This window comes from Muscardinus avellanarius (genome assembly GCF_963383645.1).
Source record: "Muscardinus avellanarius genome assembly, chromosome: 2".
Lineage (NCBI taxonomy): Eukaryota > Metazoa > Chordata > Mammalia > Rodentia > Gliridae > Muscardinus > Muscardinus avellanarius.
This window is the reverse complement of record NC_137787.1, coordinates 192,377,613-192,396,875: the sequence shown is the minus strand read 5'-3', so window position 1 is coordinate 192,396,875 and position 19,263 is coordinate 192,377,613. Positions and strand designations below refer to the sequence as shown.

The 19,263-nt window shown below is 37.7% G+C and overlaps 1 protein-coding gene across 2 annotated transcripts in view; it reads right to left on the bottom strand.

Annotated features, from left to right (window-relative positions):
- The window catches only part of ITGBL1 (integrin subunit beta like 1), a gene marked incomplete at both ends in the record, with an annotated part of 272,895 nt that overhangs the window by 133,991 nt on the left and 119,641 nt on the right, over window positions 1-19,263 (bottom strand). Inside the window, 2 exons of one of the 2 annotated variants that reach the window (XM_080689531.1) lie at window positions 1,268-1,390; window positions 13,417-13,563. In XM_080689531.1, the coding sequence (XP_080545657.1) occupies window positions 1,268-1,390; window positions 13,417-13,563 (270 nt within the window). The remainder of the gene's footprint in view (window positions 1-1,267; window positions 1,391-13,416; window positions 13,564-19,263) is intronic. The other variant, XM_080689532.1, reaches the window with a different exon arrangement.

Genomic DNA, 19,263 nt, shown 5'->3' with positions numbered 1-19,263 from the left:
GCAGCATCTAGATTAGGTCACTGGCTTAGAAAAATAAATAGGAAATTGTTTAAAAATTTTAACCTTGTGAGTTATACATCCAGGAGAGCAGAAAGAAAGGGGAAAAAAGCAAAATAAGAAGGTCTTGATGAGGCCAGAGCAGGAATGGAAGCCACAGCAATGTAAAAAAAAAAAAAAAAAAGGAAAGGTTTTCATATGCTAGTGATAATTTCTCAAGACCTTCTGGTTCCTCCTGACCCTGATTGTCCGTAATCCTCCAGGAAAATATCCTCAGAAGCCACTCTTTCCACAAGTAAGATAGCATTACATGGACTAGAATTCTGTTGGGAATAAATGAAATATCAGTTTAATTATAACAAAAAATTAGCCTCAGTGAAATTACTCTCCTTGCTGTCAAATTCCGCTTTGCTTTCTCAGTCTAGGTTTCAAACAGGAGCTGTGGCATAGGCTTGTGGGCAAGTTAGAAGAGAGGAAATTACAGGTGGTGAGGAGCCTCCTGTCATGAAGCTCCAAACTCCAAGGCACTACTGTGACTGTGGATGGTGAGGGATGGAGAACACAGCCTCTAAAATCAGACAAGAGTCTAAATTCTACTATGAATGGGTAAATTGCCTAATTTATCCAAGTCTTAGTTTCCACATCTATCTGGTAAGATAAAAAATAATTATTACCCTAGAGTCATGCTGTGAGGCAAAATGCAATAAATGTAAAGCACCAATCACAGCACTTGGCACTAGATTATGCACACAAACTGGTGCAATAGAAAAATGGAGTGAGCAAAGGTGGTACACAGAAAATTTCCTGGAAAATATTATCTCATTGTGTGGTGTGGAGGGTTCCAGTCTAGGCTAGTAATCTTATCAGACTTCAGTGTCCTCAAGAGGACATAAGACTGTCTGAAGGCATATCATTTGAAAGAGAATAAAATTAAAACATGAAAGTGTTAAAGGATACTGAAAAAAGAGAAAATGGTGCCTAATATGAACAAAATAAATGGTGTCCTACTAGGATATTTGAGAGCTATATAGTTGGCCTACTGCAATAATGATGGGGATGTTCTCAGGAACCATCAAATTTCACATTTAAAAAGTATTAGCTTAGTCTAAGTGTCTTAGCCTAACTTCTCTTGTGTGCAGTTCCCCCCCCAAAATAAACAAGTTCAAATTGAAATAATGCACATAAGCAGAAACTTATCCAAAGATAAAAATACAATAAAATAGGTGAACACTTCAGTACTTTTACCAATTTGTACAATTAACATACATACCTCCACACATCTCTTCTGTTTCATCATCTATGCATTCTCTATCGTCACACTCACAAAATTTACCATAAACGAGTCCATTTCCATCTGAATTATCACACTTGCACCTACCACAGTGACATGTACCTAAATGAGTAAAACAAAAAAAGATTCTTAGGTGCATGTAAGTTATGATTCATAATTTTTTTGTCCTGTTTCATTAGAGAGGGTAGATAATTCAAATGATTTAATATTCTAACTGTATTTCTGCAGGTGTGATGAAGTAGAAGAAAAGTGATTTCTTTTTAAGATTATTATGGCACAATAATTACATTTTGTATTGAGAAGCTATTATAGTGACCTCTAATAGACCTCTAATAAATGTAAATTTGACCTCCCTCAGTGCAGAACTACTTTATACAAGTCCCTCCAACCAACTCATGGATAAATATCTTCTCATTACACCTGAGATTCAAGTGAACTTAAGCAGAAAATTCTAAGCTCTGTGAGGGAAGTAACCCTGCTTATCTTCTTCACCAGTATTTATTCAGCTATTTGCATAATGTTTGAACATCCTATTTATATAATAAATATTTTGGGAAATAATTCATTATCAAATGCATAAATGAAAAAATTATATGGCCCTGATAGTTTAACATCCTCAGCATTAACTGATGCCCCTATTTTTAATGATACAAGGTCATAGTGAGTTTACTTTAGCACTGATTCCTGGGAGCCCAAGAGAATCTCAAGGTAGCTCAAAGTGATACAGAAGTACCAGAGTCATCTGGTCTACCACATGCAACATACCCGAATCTGAAGATCTGACCATACCTCTCCCCAAGAATGATTTCACTGACAGTAATATCACATTTAAATATTAGTGGTCAGATGTGTATTTAAGAAACTTAACCTTATTTTATTAATATTTTATTAATTCCCATTGCAACTGCCATATAAAATTTAAGACTTTCTCAGTCACCTGATACCACCCTAGACTCTAGAAACCCAATAGGCAATCAAGTCCTACACAACTCTAATCAGAGTTTTATATGAATAGAAACCAATGTGATACAACAGAGAAGCCCAAAGTGTTGCAGAAGTGCAGAACAAGGGGACTCAGCCGAGACCTGGAGATCAAAGATAAAGTCCTTTGATAAAGCTGAAAACTGAGGGCCAAGCCAGAAAGAAAAACAGTTAAGAGAAGCAGGGTGGTAAAGAGGCGCAGTTCCAGCAAGACACTCTGAAAATGCTCAGTGGTAGAAGACAATAAAAAAAGAAGAAATAAAACAGAATATGATTTTTTTTTAGAAATCATGCAAAAAGTGTTGTGAAATGAATACAGCAACTACAGGGGCAGTGCATAGACTTTTATTGATCATATTAAAGATTTCCAGAAAGAGAGATGGGGAGAGGGGAGGAGAAAGGGAAGATCTGATGATGTTAACTATTCAAATAATCCTTTGTTCATATATGAAGTTTCTTTTATGGATATAAAGACTATCCGAATGTGGGGAGGGGGTGTCAAAAAGACTGGAGGAAAACACTCAAAAAGTTCTGTGTGCCTGTATGAATATGTCACTCCGAACCTCATTGTGTCATATAATTATAATGCACCAATGAAAAAAAGATTTCTATCTTCAATCTTTGAGAATGGGAAGCCACATAAGTGTCATCACCAAGGCATCATTTAATCAGATATGCCTTTATACCAGGATACTCTGCTTGTCTCATGGAAAATAAACTGATGAGGCAAAAGTGAGTATAAGAAAATGGATTAAGATGCTATTTGATTTGTCTACAGGAAAGAAAATAGAGGCTGGCTAGATGTTGGCAGCAGTGAGTTTAGAAAGAAACAAACCCAGCTGTGAAGGGTGGCATACACCACCAGAACTTGGGAGAATCAGATAGGAGGACTGGAGGTTCACAGCCAGCCTCTACAACTTGGTGAGACGCTCTTTCAAAATAAAATGGGGCCGGGGTGGTGTTGCACACTTGTAATCCCAGCATTCGGGAGGCTGAGACCTGGAGGATCGCGGTTCGTGGACAGCCTCAGCTACGTAATGAGTAGTATCAGGAATAGTCTCAGGAGAAAGAACAGACAGCATTTGGTGGCCAACTGAATATGAGAGATGATGGATGGGAAAAAGCAAAGATGAAATTTGGCTTGAGCAACAGGATTAGCAATTCTGAATGAGATGCCCTGGAACAAGCATGGGCTTTGGGTGGAGGTAAACAAGTAATTGAATCCAAGTTTGATTCCTCACCAGCTATGACATTTTTAAAGTAACTCTCATTCATAATCCCCATGTTGCCTATCTCCAATCTCTAGTTCATAGACTAACTCTAAGGGCCAATATTATATTACCTGGTCATCTTTCTAAAACCACTACTATGTCTAGTGCACAGTAGGCATTCAGAAATTTTTTAGTTCTTCTTCTCCAACTTAGATACTTAGCATATGAATAATGTTTCAAATATTTTCTCCAGATTTTACTTTATATTATGCACCCTAATAATACTTTTGTTTTAATACCTTATGCCTGACTCTATTACCCAGATGTCTTAAAATTTTCTATTACTTATAATTTTTTTCTCTCACAAGTACCTATAAATGGTGATTTTGCAGTCTTTGATTTTTTCTGTCTTGAGAATATACACGTGAGTTTGACATTTATTAGTAATATTCATTTTCCTATAGGTTTTTTTGCAAACTATTTTAACTTAAAAAATTTATTTGAGCCGGGCATGGTGGTGCACACTTGTAATCCCCGTGCTTGGGCAGAGATAGGAGGATCACACAGGTTCGAAGCCAGCCGTGCTGGCTTAAGAGACCCTGTTTCCAAATTTAAAAAATATATAAAGAGGTCTGGGAGTGTAGCCCGGAGGTAGAAGGGTTTCCAGGAACCCCAGTACCACACAAAAAAATATTATTTGAAAATATAATTTTACTTAAATAAAAGCTTTACTTTATTTAAAAGCTACTGCCACAATCCATGGTATTGCTTCATCTAATATTTTCTCTATCACCTTTCTTTTTCATTTCTGCATTTATTCATTCTGCCTCTCAATCACCCACATACCTAGTCATTTATTTTTCTTGTGACCTATTATGCTATTGGAAAAGTACAATAGGAGACAACAGGATGAAGAAAATTAAATACATCATACAGTAGGAAGAAAAATGTAATCCATTATGCACACAAATATTATAAAAATCTATATTATTCATATTAAATATATACACACATAAAACCACAAGATGACACAAATACCTTTTCAACAAATTTGTGGCAAACGCTATAGAGAAATGATAAAACCTGAGAGTGGCTTTGTGAAGGAGGCACAGGCAAAAGGAAGGAGCGAATTCCTGAGTTGGCACCTGATGTGTGCGTAGAACTCCAACAAGTGGAGATGATGAACAGACTTCTGATGTTAAGCAAAATGCCTAGGATAAACAGCATGCATGGGAATACCAAGCAGAGATGAGTTTGGATTGAATTTGGAGGAAAGAGTAGGTTGAATTGAGATAACAGAGAGACCAAGAATATCCTATTGATGAAGGATGTTACATTATCCATTCAAATAGCTGGGGCCCGCTATATTTTAGAAACAGAGGCAATGTGGTTGGGGCTATTTATACAGAAATTTATTTTTCTTTGGGGAGGTTGCTTTTATGATTTTCCCTAGAAATATGGAGAGGAACAGCCTCTCCTCTGAATGTAACAAGTCCTCATTGATGTCCTCCCCAGCAGGCTCACACTCATCCACACGTGAGAAGCATTCCTGGCTGGTGTGGGAGGTTCACAATAGCTCAGAGACTTCCCGTCTCACCCATCCAGCAGAATTCACAACCGAGCCTCCAAGACACAGCATATGGAAGCCCAGGCAAAAGTGCCAGACTCCTGTGATCAGGCTGCGTCATACTGCTTCTCCTTGGTTGCTAGTCAACTTGCTCGCTAGCATTGGTCCTCAGCTTTACACGAGATGATTTCAGCTCTGGTTTTTCATACTGCCTAATAAAGCTGGCTGTCTCTAGGATGACTTACCAGAGTTGGACACCACTGCAGAGCCCTGTGCCCAGGGGCTCGAGCCTCACTCACTCTGCATTGCCATCTTAGTTTCTAGAAAGCTTTGGACCCCACCTCCATCTCATCCTGCCCTTCATCATATTCTCCATCCACTTATCTCCTTTTCTTCTACTTCAAGCTACTTCCAGAGAACCATAATGTGACAGGAAGGGAGTGATGACAGAGATGACTATGTGTGCTGGTGCAGTGCGGAGGGTGTGGTCCTGAACCAGGCTGGTGGGAGTAGACAGTAGAGGAATGACAGGCACAAGTGAGATGTGCTGAAGTAAAATGAGAGGCTCAGATGCTGAAATGAAAGTGAAAAGATTAAATGTAACACTGTGTATAAATTAATCCTCTGCCCTGATAATCTCACTCATAATAATTTGCTCTGAAGACATAATCTTCCAAAATATGAGAATATATATGAATCTAATAAGTTGATTGCAATTTCAAAATATTAGAAATTCTAAATGCTCAAGCACAGGAAATTGATTGAATAAATAATGTCACATGCACAAAATATAGTGCTTTATGCTTCTGGGGAAAAAATGAATGAAAATATTTCAATGAATTGATATGAAGAAAATCCCAAGAGTAATGCTCAAAGGCAAAGACAGGCAAATTGACAAAGAACAGAGTGTGCTACCTTTTGTGTAGGGGAAAGCAAAAAATAATAGCATACAATGTATCTTCTTTTTCAAAGGGAAACCCCTATATAAGCAAAACAGAAATCAACAAAACTAATTACCTGAAAGAGAGTAAAAAGGTAGAAGCCTTATTCAAGAAAGTGATGAATCTCTGAGTATGCTGTTTTCATAGTTGTGACTTTTGGAAACATGTTTGTGTTTTACACATTTTTTTTGCATTCACATTTTTTTTATTGGTGCACTGTATTCATACATCATAGTGGGATACAAACTTTTGTAGACATACATGCACACATCGCCCAGTCAGCCCCCACCCGATCCCCACCCCATTCTCTCCCCATCCCTCTCTCCCATGCTTGGCTTAGTGGTTGACATCTAGTATTATAGCAATTTATCCAAAATTAAAAATGATAATCTCACATAACAGTTTCATTTGTCTGATACCAAGCTTTTGATGACTTAAAGATAACATTTCAATATTTCTTTTTACTTTCTTTCTTACCAGAGAATATTTTTTTCTATTTTTTTTAGGTGAAACTATCATATATTTATATATTTATTTTTCAGAAAAAAACTGTATCCTAATATGGAATATGGACTCTAGATACCCAAAACGATCTTGAAAAAGAACAAAGCTAGAAGATATATATTTTCTGATTTCAAACCATATAAAGCTACAATAATTGAAACAGTGTACTACTATTCTAAAGGCAGATATATAAACCATTGAAGTTAAAAGCCTAGAGCTAAATTCTTCCCTATATTGTCAAGTTATTTTTGACAAGGTTTCCACGAACATTTGGTGGTAGAAATAATAATATTTTAACTAAATACTGTTGAAACATAATAATTACATGGAAAAGAATAAAGTTGGACCCTTACCTAATCCCATATACAAATATTAACTCAAAATAAATAAAAGACCTAAATATAAATCTTAAGACTATAAACTTTTAGGAGAAAATCTGGGTCATAAAACCTCACAACACTGAAATTGGCAGTGATTTCTTGGATATGATTTCAATGGCACAGGCAACAGAAGAGTATACAAACTCCCTAAAAAATAAAAAAATATTAAAAAATGTAAACAGAGTTAACAGTTACTAATAGAATGGGATAAAATATTTCCAAATGCTATATCTGAAGGTATATTAATATTCCAACTAGAAATCCTAAAAATTAACAACAATAAAGGCAAACAATACCATTTAGAGATAGGTAAAAGACTAACATAAGTAATGAATCTCCACAGATAACCAATCTTAGTTGACTGTTGGATGGAAACTCTTGTTTCTCTGGTTCTGGTGTGTGTTACCTATTTCTTCTTTGTAGTTAATCTCTTTGAGTATTTTCTCTAGTGCTGGTTTTGAAGACAAAAATTCCTTCAGTTTCTGTTTGTCATGGAAGCTTCTTATTTCTCCATCTAATTTGATAGAAAGTTTTGCTAGGTAGGAAATTTTTGGCTGGAAGTTGTTTTCTTTCAGAGTTTGGAATATGTTACTCCAAGCCCTTCTGGCTCTCATGACTTGGTTTGGGAAGTCTGGAGTGATTCTAATCGGCTTGCCTCTGAATGTCACTTGGCCCTTTGTTTTTGTTGCCTTTAAGATTCTCTGCCTGGCTTCCACATTGGTCATTTTGACAATTATGTGGCGTGGGGATCCTCTTCTCTGATCCTGTCTAAAGGGAGTTCTATAAGTTTCTGGGCCTGTGTATCAACCTCTTGCTCTATGTCTGGAAAATTTTCTGCTATTACTTCCTTGAAGAGATTGTTGATCCCTTTGGTTTCACTTTCTTTTCCCTCCTCTATTCCAATTACTCTTAGGTTAGCTCTCTTAAAATGGGCCCATATTTCTTCAATATCAGATTCCTGCTGTCGGATATTTTTTTCTAGATTAGAAACTATGCGTTCATTTTTGGATTGCTCATCTTCTAAGAGCGAGATTCTGTTCTCCATGTGGTCTAATCGGTTGTTTGTGCTTTGAATTGAGGCCTTTACTTCATTAATTGCATCCTTTATCTCTTTTTGGCTCTCTCTGAGTTCTTTTCGAAGCACCTCTATTATTTCTACAGTTATTTTCCTGATTTGATCTTCTAGAAATCTCTGATTTTCTGTTTTATCGGGTTCTGATGTTGTGGGGTTGTGGGCATTCATTGCTCCAGTATTATTCCTCTTTCCCATGATTTTGGAAGTTTGTGCCTTCTCTGGGTTCTTCCCTTGGGTCACTATGACTTCACTTAAGGTGTTCTGGATCTCGAGTCAGTAGTATCTCAGACCCCACTACCCCTTTACTGGGTTTTATCACAGAGTGTCCGACCCAGAGAGTCGATAGAGGCTGCTTTAGACTGTGGGGGGTGCCAGGTTGGGCGTTCTCCTATGGTGTGATATCTCTGCCACCGCCCCTCCCCCACTTGGTCAAGTCCCAGGGAGTACAGTACTGGGATTTCTCCTCTGTGGCCCGCAATTTGACTCACTGTTCTTGAGTACGCAGATGTAGCTGTCCTGGATTCGGTGAATTCTCTGCTGCTGCCGCCGGTGGCAATATGGCGCCAGTGCCACGCCCTCGGCCGTGAGGCTGGTGTATTTCTTCTTGGTTTTGATTTCCACTCTGAATCGCTGCGGCGTGTGCTGAGCTCAGCCACTGGGAGCTTTAGATTTTACCTGCAGCGAGAAATCCCGCCTGGCTGTTCCGCATCGGCTCACCTCGGCTTGCTGTAGCCGTCCGGTGAATTTGCCGCTGCCGCCGGCAGCAAGGCGCTGCTGCCGTGTCTTCGGGCGTGAGGCTGGTTATCTCCTCTGTGGCTCTGAGCTCTGTTCTCAGTCCGCTTTCTCTCTGGAGCCTGGTGATTTTTTTGTTTCTGGTGATGGTGTTTTCTGGCTATGAAAGGCGCTGATTTTGTGGTAATGGAGATTGGTTGTTAGTGGGGCTCTTAAGCCCCGCTTTTCTCGGTCGCCATCTTCCTGGAAGTCCCTTGTGTTTTACACATTCCTATACTTTTCTTGATGCATTAGAGCATCACAGCAACACTGACGCACACACCACTTGGTGGGCTTTCCCCTGGCTACCTCTGTGATACTCTCTTCCCATTCAGAATATTGAGATCGGCGTTGGTATTCTCACATGTCAGTGAAGTGCTTTATTAATTCTCCTTCCCCTCACAGCTTCCCCAAAGCCACCTTCGTGACTCCCTGGAGTTTCTCCTCCAGACAAATCTCTCTTATCTCCCAATTACTTCCTTGCTTGGAGATAAGAGAGAAAACATAGGAGCCTTCACTTTCTGCGACTGGCTAATCTCACTTAACATAATGCTCTATACATTATATATTAATTAACAATGGAAATGAAGAGAGGGACTGAAAGTAATCTGAAATAAATAAGTTCAAATGTATTAGAAATGACTACCATAGCAATAATAGTGGAGGAAGCTAACAAGCATCCAAGGAACTTATGAATACCGCATTTGATTAGAAACCCCAATTTTGGACATGATTAGGGTAGAATAAGAGTGAGAGGGAGTGGATTGGAAGCAAATGCAAATCCTGGTCTTTTTTGATAGATTTGTTTTGTATTTCTGTGTATGGATCAATCCTACAAACAATTATAGATGTACGATAGGATTGAGAAAATGAAATGTGAAATGTGGTATATGCAAATATGGATTGGGAAAAAACTAACATGAAGATGGACTAGAATTGAATGGATTGATATAAATTCATGATTTCTAAAACACATGCATACACATATACATATATATGCATATGTGCGTAGGTATGTTATGGAAACTCAATGTGCACGTAGACGTATATGTATATTTACTAATATTAAAGTAAATTAGAGAAAAGGCCTGAAAATCCCATGATTAGACAAAACCAGTTAGGTCTTATGAGTTACTTTATTCTTGCTTCAATTAGCTAAAACATATTAAACTGACCTTGAGCTATTTCTTACAGATGCCAACATCAAAAAAATAAAACTTGATCTCAACCAATCCGAGGCAACCAATAAACTTATCGTAATATAATTGGTGTCTTTCCAATGAGATAGATTAAATAAGGCAACTATGTAAACGTAAGTTAAGAAAATATTTTCTTGGTATTGTTTCTGTGTTGTTCCTATAAACATCTACCATTCTCACCTTCTCGGTACAGCCTCTGTGCCCCCTTGGGCTTGGAGCTGCCCAATTAATGAATCATTGTCTACATAAACTCTAAAATTGTATGGCACCCACTTTGTCTTTTTGATATTAACCTATTGAAGAAAGGGCCAAGAAGTAAAAACACTCCAGTACAAATAAATTTCCTTAGTGGGCACGTTTTTCATTGCAACATTTTTCTTCACTAAAAAGAACCAGGGTCCTTTGTTTTTTTGTTTTTTGAGAAATAGCTCATTCAAAAGCTATGGCAAGGAAGGTACAACATGACCTGGAATATTCTGTTGAACCAAAAGATAAAATCTACGAGAAATAAAAATAATAGTCATGTCACAAGGACACAAAAGCTCACCTGAAGATTCTCCAAAACTTTCTATGGAACAATCTGTACTATATCATAATAATTAAATAGAGAAATAAATAATGAGCCAATGAAATAATAGAAATTGTGACTCTAGACTGATAGTAAGTAATGTTGTAAATGCAATATCAAATAACTGGTGAGAGAGGGCTTTCATTTGTGGAAAAATGACAACTGGTGAATAGGAAGAGAATGCTGAAGTTTAGAAATTAACATTTTTTAACCATCCTTGTAAACACTAGGTAAGAGGGAATCGTCAATTGAAAGTTTTAATGAGGAATGGGGTATTTGTACGCTTTTGAAGCGATTCTCCATGCTCTGCTCACTTGTTAGAAAGAGGATAAATCAGTACAGTCAGTACTAACAGAGTTGGTCCATCAGACATCACCTTGACCAGTTGATCATAATTGGCCCCCTTAAGTGCCAGCAGAGATATAAGCTTCCAAAGAAAACATCTGAGAACACAAAATCCTCTTTCTGGGATTTCACCTAAGAATACATAACATGCATTCAATCATGAAGAGGCATCAATCCCCAAAAAAGTATTTTTTAAATAGTTGGGAACAATTTTCAAGATTATCAATGCTTTAAAGCTTTAAAGTAATAAAGACTGTCCAGATTAAAAGAAGATAAAGAGAAGTGACAACTAAATATAACACCATTCCTAGATTAAATGCTGTAATGAGGGGCAACATATTAGAAGAACATGACTGAATCACTGACACAAGTGAAATATCCCTAAATTAGATCCTACATAGGGGAAATATTTTAAAGTATATTATTGAGTCGGTTGGCAAAACTGAACTATAGATGGTAGATTTCATAAAACTCTAGCACTAATGCTAAGAAGATAAAGGTGTAGATAATCTTAAACATATGTCTTATAGTTTTTCAAATATGTTTAATCACCAACCAAAAGGATTCTGTGTATTTTATACTTTGAGATATGTTAACATGGTAACTGTATTTCTTAATGATAGGATGCCACTGGAAATTCCTAGACTAACTTTCATTCAGTTATAATGTATTTTTTAGAACCTGAATTAAGTTTGCAAAAGAATAAGAAAAAAATAAGTTCAAAAACAGAGAATTCAAATGAAAAAGTAGAATCCAAGTCCTATTACTGCACAAATTTGAAAATATGGATTTCTTCAAGGTTGAAAACTTTCAGGCTGTTGTAGGGGTGTGTTGGGGGTGGGTGTGCATATGTGCGTGTGATGGTATCGAATGTGTTATGAATCAGCGGTAGAGAAATCCTACTGCGTGGTCATAAAAGACTGAGGTGCTGAAGAGCCATGAAGCCAAAGAACAAGATGAACACAGGAAGTGACCTGACTACTTAACCCAGTGGTTCTCCTCCCTGATGGACCCCTTCCACTCCCGCCTGGATACAGCCGTCATCCCTCTTAGAAAAACACCTTTACTGAGCATAGTCTATAGGAAGCAATTTTTCACAAACTGTGGAAAATGTTAGCTCTTTTCAGATGGGCTCTGCCAATAATACCAGCTTCTTCTTCTTCTTCTTTTTTTTTTTTTTTTTGTAGGGGAGGGGGATATTTGTTCAGCTAGTCAAATCCTCACTTTTAGCATGTACAAAAACAGCTTGAATCCCTGGATCTACATTAGGATGATCCCTAGAGCTTAACAACCCATTAAAGCCCAGGCTACATCCCAAAGCAACTGAAGGAGAATGTCCAGGGAAGCTCATGATGAGCACTGACGTTTTATGATTTTTCTTTGGGGAGTCTAGCATTCAACCAACTTTGAGGCTCCAAGTGACCAAATGCTAAGACTTTTTAATTATAGTAACACTGGCTAAATACCATTGTAATGAAAACTGCAACCATTTTGTTTTATATGGTTTTGCTAATTAATTTTAACAGCTTTTCTGTAATTTTCTATGAAATGATTTAATGAATATTTTAATGATTTTAAGAGTAATTTGGTGATATATGGACAAAGCATTATTTGACCTGTTTCTTTCACTAAGCTTCCTTTTCTCGCTCCCCTCTTGCCTCCCCCACCCGCCTTCCACTCACTATTCTACTGCTCTCTCTCCTCTTTTATCTAACGTCCCTTTTCTATCCTATTTTCTCTCTAGCTTTCACATATGAAAGATAACATATGACCCTTCACTTTCTGAGACTGGCCGGTCTTACTTAGCATAATATTCTCTAGTCCATCCATTTTCCTGAAAATAACATAACTTTGTTTGCTCTATAGCTGAGCAGAATTCTGTTTTATCCATTCATCTGTTGATGGATGCCTAGGTTAGTTCCATAATTTGCCTGTTGTGAATTGTGCTGCTATGAACATGGATATGTATGTATATGAAGGTATCCTTACCAATGCCATTAAAATATACCATGCATGGGGAGTGGGGTGGTAGCTGGAGGAAATCACACCAAGAGCTGTGTGCATGTATGTTGTATCACACTGAACCTCACATGATGTATAAATATAATGTGCCAATAAAAGTATATAAAAAAATTTAGCCAAACATCTTGCTGCCACTATATTCTTCAATAAACTTCCTATTCGGTACATCTGAAACTTCTATCACATTAAAAGCATTTGTTCTACTTGATGCTCAGGTATAAATTAGAAGCACCCTTGAAATCCTTTTTAAAAGACTCAATCCAGCATTCAAAATCATGGCTCTCAATTTACATAAGATGTTTTCCTGAGTAGTTTTCAGTGAACATTCTACTCCCGATAGGCATTTGAAATAGCTGAAGAGTATCAAATTTGCCAGTCTCAGCAAGATGACATTTTTTCCCCATTGATTTATCTGAATTTCACTTCTAAAATGTATTCTCAAAAGTAGTCTCACTCAGAGCTTCAACATTCTTCCACTCCTACATATTTCCATTAAAAAGTGAACTTTGATTATTTCAGAATCAAATTTGAAATTTCAAAATTCTCATAGGGTATAATCCTTACCTGCATTAGAGCAGATGATATCTTGAGAATTCTTGCACATTTCGTTGCTTTTTTTCTTGGTCAGGTCACAGTTGGTTGGGTACTGGCAAGCTTCCCCAGACCATCCGGGGTCACATTTGCACTTTCCACAGTCACAAGTCCCATGTCCTGAGGGTTTAACAACATTGGTGAGACTTAAATTGTTTTCCCAAGGAAACCACTTTTGTACAAAAACTCTAAGGGGTGGCCTTGGTGCGAGACTAAGCTATAATCAATTGAAACACACTCATCTCTCAGATGCTGAGAAGTAATGCTATAATGCTATGATATAAATTGTCATGGAAGATGATAATTTTACTTCGATAATTAACTTTGATAAATGATTATATAAACATTAATTTATAGAAACATCAGAAATCTAAACAAACACATGGTCAAAAACTTCAGCAATAAAAATATAAACATCCATTTGGAACTATAGAATTTGTGACAAAAGCCTAGTAGGAATTATTTCTATTAAATGTATTTTATGACACCTATTTTTAATGAATAAGCTAACCATGGTCTTATAGTTGTTTGAATTCAACCTACAATGAAATTTTAGAAGTATGCCAAGTATCAGCTTTGGATAAAACCAATATAAAAAAGTATACATTTTGTTTGAAGAAATCTGGTTCAAGAATCAAATAGATAAGAGCCATATTCAACAATCAATCTCCCCTGAAGCTTCTCCATACTTAATACTCCCAATCTTGATTTTTCAACCATCATTTTTCTTTTAGACAGTGATGGTTTTATGGATATCATCACTAAATTTACAAAGTCTTTCGTGACGAAGGCTACACATATTTTCATCAACTGGACACATACAACACTTGGTAGGATCTTTTTATAAAAACTTATAAATTTCAAAGTCAAAGTTGGTACATAAAGAAGATGGTGTTATCAGCTAGAAGTGTGTATGGCCTCATGTTAAAGTTGATCAACATAGTCCATAACCTATAAAGGGAAAATGGGATACTTTCTAGTTTTCCTGGACCTTTAACCAGAACTTGGAAGTTGAGTAGGCTTTGAATAGGTTGTACTTAGAGTATTCTTATACTATTCAAGGTAATAATACAATGTCTTAATGTCTGAAATTCATGGAGTCCATGAAATGGATCATGGAAATGATGGCAATAGTCATTTGATGTGGCAGCCGGGATCCAAAGGTGAGGTCCAGATGGTCACTTGAAAGAGATGGCTCAGAGACAGCCCATTTGGGCATGTTCAGCAGAGCCTGAATCTGTGATTGACCATAATTTTAAAACTTGTCTTCATGTGGCCCAGTCCATGTAAATGTTCCTATTTTGGCTGCATTTGTCAAGTTAAGCATTCTATTTTACAGACAAAGTCTTACAAGCACCCTGATTGACATTCATTTTATTCACTATATTTTATTCACTACAATTGTACTCTCAATTTGATAGTATCATTTTGCATTCCAGTTTGGCCCCACACAAGGTTGTCAACAGGCACAAGTGATCTCTCCTGTCACCATCCAGTTTCTTTGTAAAAGTATTAAGCCAAATTCTTGAAGTGGCTAAGCCCTTATGAGTAAAGTAAATACCTGGGGAAACAGTGCCTCTTTAATAATGTGAATGTGTTAGGTTGAATCACGCAACCTCGTCAGTTGGCTATCAGCTATTTCTTATGGGTTGTCTCAATAAAAGGGCTTCATGTAAACAGCAAAGAAAATAGAAATGACTTAGATGGTTATCATATTAATTATTTACTGACTGAAGATGAAAGATCACTAATTTCTTTTATATTGTATGGGACATCACAGACCTTAACCTAACTTGGACATAGCAGAGATAGGTCAAAGGTTGACAAATTTAGAGGAGTCAAAGAGTACAAATTTTGGCTCGGTGTGTAGTGCCTGCCTTTAATCTAATTACTTGGAAGACTGAGGCAGGAGAATTGTAGGTTCAAGACCAGCTTCAGAAATTTAGCAAGGTACTCTGCAACTAAGTCAAAATCTGTCTCAAAATTTAAAAATAAAATTGGGCTGGGGGTGTAGATCTGAGGTAGAATGCACCTAGGCTCAATCTCCAGTAAAAAATTTTTAAAAGAGCACAATTTTTTTTAAAGAGAGAGATATTTAAATTAGGAAGAAGGGACGATAATGTATATAACATAGGAAAAGATTTATCTATCTTAAATAGACCCCAGAAGCATCAACAGAAGCTATATTCTAATGTGATCATTCCTCATGTGACCAGTTTCATGAATCTCTTTCCATAAATGTTTCTAGCATAAAATAATCTTGGGAAAGATTTGATAAATAAAAGCACACTGAAGACCCCCAGATGTGCTTATATGTAACACTGAAGACCCCAGATGTGCTGTCATGAAGAAGTTATTCAAGTTTAGCTCAGGATATGTGTTCATTTGTTTGTTAGTTTTATTAGGGACCTCTATTCCTCATGAATTAGACTAGACATGCTTAGCCCTGGCAGCGTAGGTGTAGTTAGTGTTTTCAGTGTTTCCCTAGCAACTGCTCAGAGGCAAAGATGCCCTCTAATGTAGAACCGGATTATCTGCCTTTTTATCCTTTCTAAACTCCAGGTCCAGCAAAGGTCTTGGTGATTCTCCCACCTCTTTTAGGAAAGCTAATGGAATAGAAATTGATTTCTGACTATCAAAAATTCCAAATAATAACCCTGTACTCTTATTTAGAGATAAATACATTATTTATTTTAGAAAAGCAAAAGGTGCTCAGACTATTTTACTATTTTTTCCCAGGCTTGTAAAAGCTTTGACAGACCTCAGGGAATTAGGTTGCTATACTACTGTGGCAAGGTAATCTCCATTACAATGTCCAAAATTGGGCTCTAAGAAAAGACCCCATTTTTCAAAATAATTTATCCCTTATGTATGAGTGTTCTGAGACTTCCTTAACAAAAAATCCCAGACTTGGTAGCTTAAAAAAAAAAAAGCAAAAATCATTCTCTCCTCATTCTGAGGGCCAGAAGCCTGTCATTAAGGTATCAGCAGAGTGATTCCTTCTAGAAGTTTTGGGGAAAAAAACAGCCCCATGCTCTCTCCTAGTTGCTGGCGTTTGCTGTCAATCCTTAACCACTGCTTGGCGGTGGCAAGGCAACTCCATTCTCGGTCTCTGTTTCCTCATGTGCTCTCCTCTGCAGCTGTGTCTTCACTCATGATATGTGCAGAAGTCACTGAACTTGGATTCATCTTACTCCAGTCAGACCTCACCTTAACACAATTACATCTTAAACATCCTATGCAGAGATAAGGTCAAGTGTTAGGACTTGATATATCCTTATGCCGTACAACCCATTACAGTTGCAAATGCAGATCCTTACTCTTTTCTGTCCTAACCCAAATCCATATAAAAAGTTGGGCTATGTGTTTGTTTTAAAATATTAAGACAGAAACTTGATGACACATGCAAATCCATGTTTATAGTGGCATGATTCCAAGTACCTGAATTATGGAAACAAACTGGTTGTCCATCATCAGATGAATGGCTAACAAAAATGTGGTATATATTTACAAAAATACTTTTACTCTGCCACAAGAAAAACAAAATTATTCCATTTGCAGGAAAATAGATCAAAATAGAAAATATTATGCTAAGTAAGATCAACCAGTCTCAGAAAGTCAAGGGTCAAATGTTTTCTCTCATATATGAAAGCCACCAAGAGAATAAGAAACAAAAGAGACTTTAGATAATTGAGGAGAGTGATTGTGGAACACTGGAAGGAGATGGAGGGAGATGGGAAATGGAGAAGAAAGAACTGCTGAAAGAAACAGTTCAAATGATGTTGACCCATGTATGAAAGTAGCATGTCCAACCTCACTATTGTGTGCAGGGAGGGGTGTGTGGCAGGGGAGAACCAGAAGGGAAACATAGGAAAGACCTGTGTCATGGATATATGCCGGACTTTGAACCCTACCAAGATGTTACAGTGTACCAATAAACATAGATTAAAAGAAATTCAGATGAGCTGGCTGGCTAATAGTGACAGCAAGCCCGTTTCCATCTCTCCACCCCACCCTGTAAGGGCCTAAGAACCCATGAGATGCACACAGCAACTGCCACAGACCTAGGGACAGGCCATGTCTGAAAGAGAGTTGGAGACTTTGTGTGTGGAAAGTACTAGGTTCTGGTTGCTTCAATTTAAGAAAGAAGAAGAGGTAGCCATTTCCAGGAATCCAGGGATTGACATCCCCATGACCTCTCAGATATCCCACTTTTATTAATGCCATCACAGTTGCAGGTGACTGAGGACGAGAGTAAAACCCCTAAGCGCTTAGCCCAGAGTAGGGCTTTTATTCCCCAGGTCTAAGGATGGTCTGAGCTGGCCAGGCTATGTGAAGTCCTAGGCAGCAAAGTATTTTCCATTTCTGGCTATCTGGTCCATTCCAGCTATTTCTTCTCCAGATAATTGAATTTCCATAAATATGAAATATGGTCTTAAAATGAACACTCCAACATACTGGAGAATAAGACCAATGACCTTCAAGTTAGTTCCCAAGGAGTCAAGGGAAAGTAAACACACAAAGCATAAATGCCAGGGAACAGCAAAACAACTCTCTCACCCAAGCAATGAGAATGACAAAGGGAAAGGCCATTTTTACTGTCAGAGGCACTGGTAGTGGTGCAGCCAGTCATTGAGAAGGAAAGACAAGCCCAGTGGAACGTAAAGTGGGTACTTAAGTCCAAAAGAATGGAAAACAAACTTCCAAACTAATGCATGCATATCTATGTTCAGAGCCACACAAAACACCATTGCTGCTGGGCGTGGTGGCGCACGCTTGTAATCCCTGCGCTTGGGAGGCAGAGACAGGTTCGAAGCCAGCCACACGCGCTGGCTTAGGAGAACCTGTTTCCAAATATAAAAGGTAAAAATAGGTCTGGGAGTATAGCCCGGGGGTAGAAGGGCTTCCAGGAACCCCAGTACCACCACCAAAAAAAAAAAAAAAAAAACAAACACCATTGCAAAACTATGGAACCAGCCAATATCCATCAACAGATGAATAGGTTACAAAACTCTGGGATATATATACACAGTAAATTTTTACTCAGCCAAGAAGAAGAACAAAATTATGTCATTTGTAAGGAAATGGATAGAATTGGAAAACATTATGCTAAGTGAGATTATTCAGTCACAAAAAGTGAAAAAAAATCAGATGTTCTTCCTTTTTTTTTTTTTTTTTTGTGGTACTGGGGTTCCTGGAAGCCCTTCTACCTCCGAGCTACACTCCCAGACCTTTTGTTTTTTATATTTTTATTTGGAAACGGTCTCTTAAGCCAGCGTGGCTGGCTTTGAACCTGCGCAATCCTCCTGTCTCTGCCTCCCAAGCGCAGGGATTACAAGAGTGCGACACCACGCCCGGCTCAAATGTTCTTCTTCATATGTGGACGGTAGGGAGAAAAAGGGTCATAGGAGGAACTCTAAATGAAGGAGAAACCAGAAAGGTGCAAATAGGGTGACCTAACTGAGGGGAATAGGAAGGGGGAAGAAAGATATTCCCTAAGGTGTGTGATGTACATTCACAAACATATCAATCACTCAGCCAAACAAGAGGGCGGGGGTGGGAATGGGGTGAGAACTGGGGAAGGGCTAAATGAGTGATGTGTGCATGTGTGCCTCTGCCAATTTGTACTTTATGAAGATGCATGACTACAATGCACCAATAAAAACGATTACATTTCAGTGGAGATTAATTCCAAAAACTCCATTTAATTTCAGGACCCAATACATAGAGACTCAGCTCTCATGTTTTGTTTGTTTGTTTGGTTGGTTGGTTTTTTTTTGTATGTGATCCTGAGATAATTATAGACACAGAGAGTTGCAG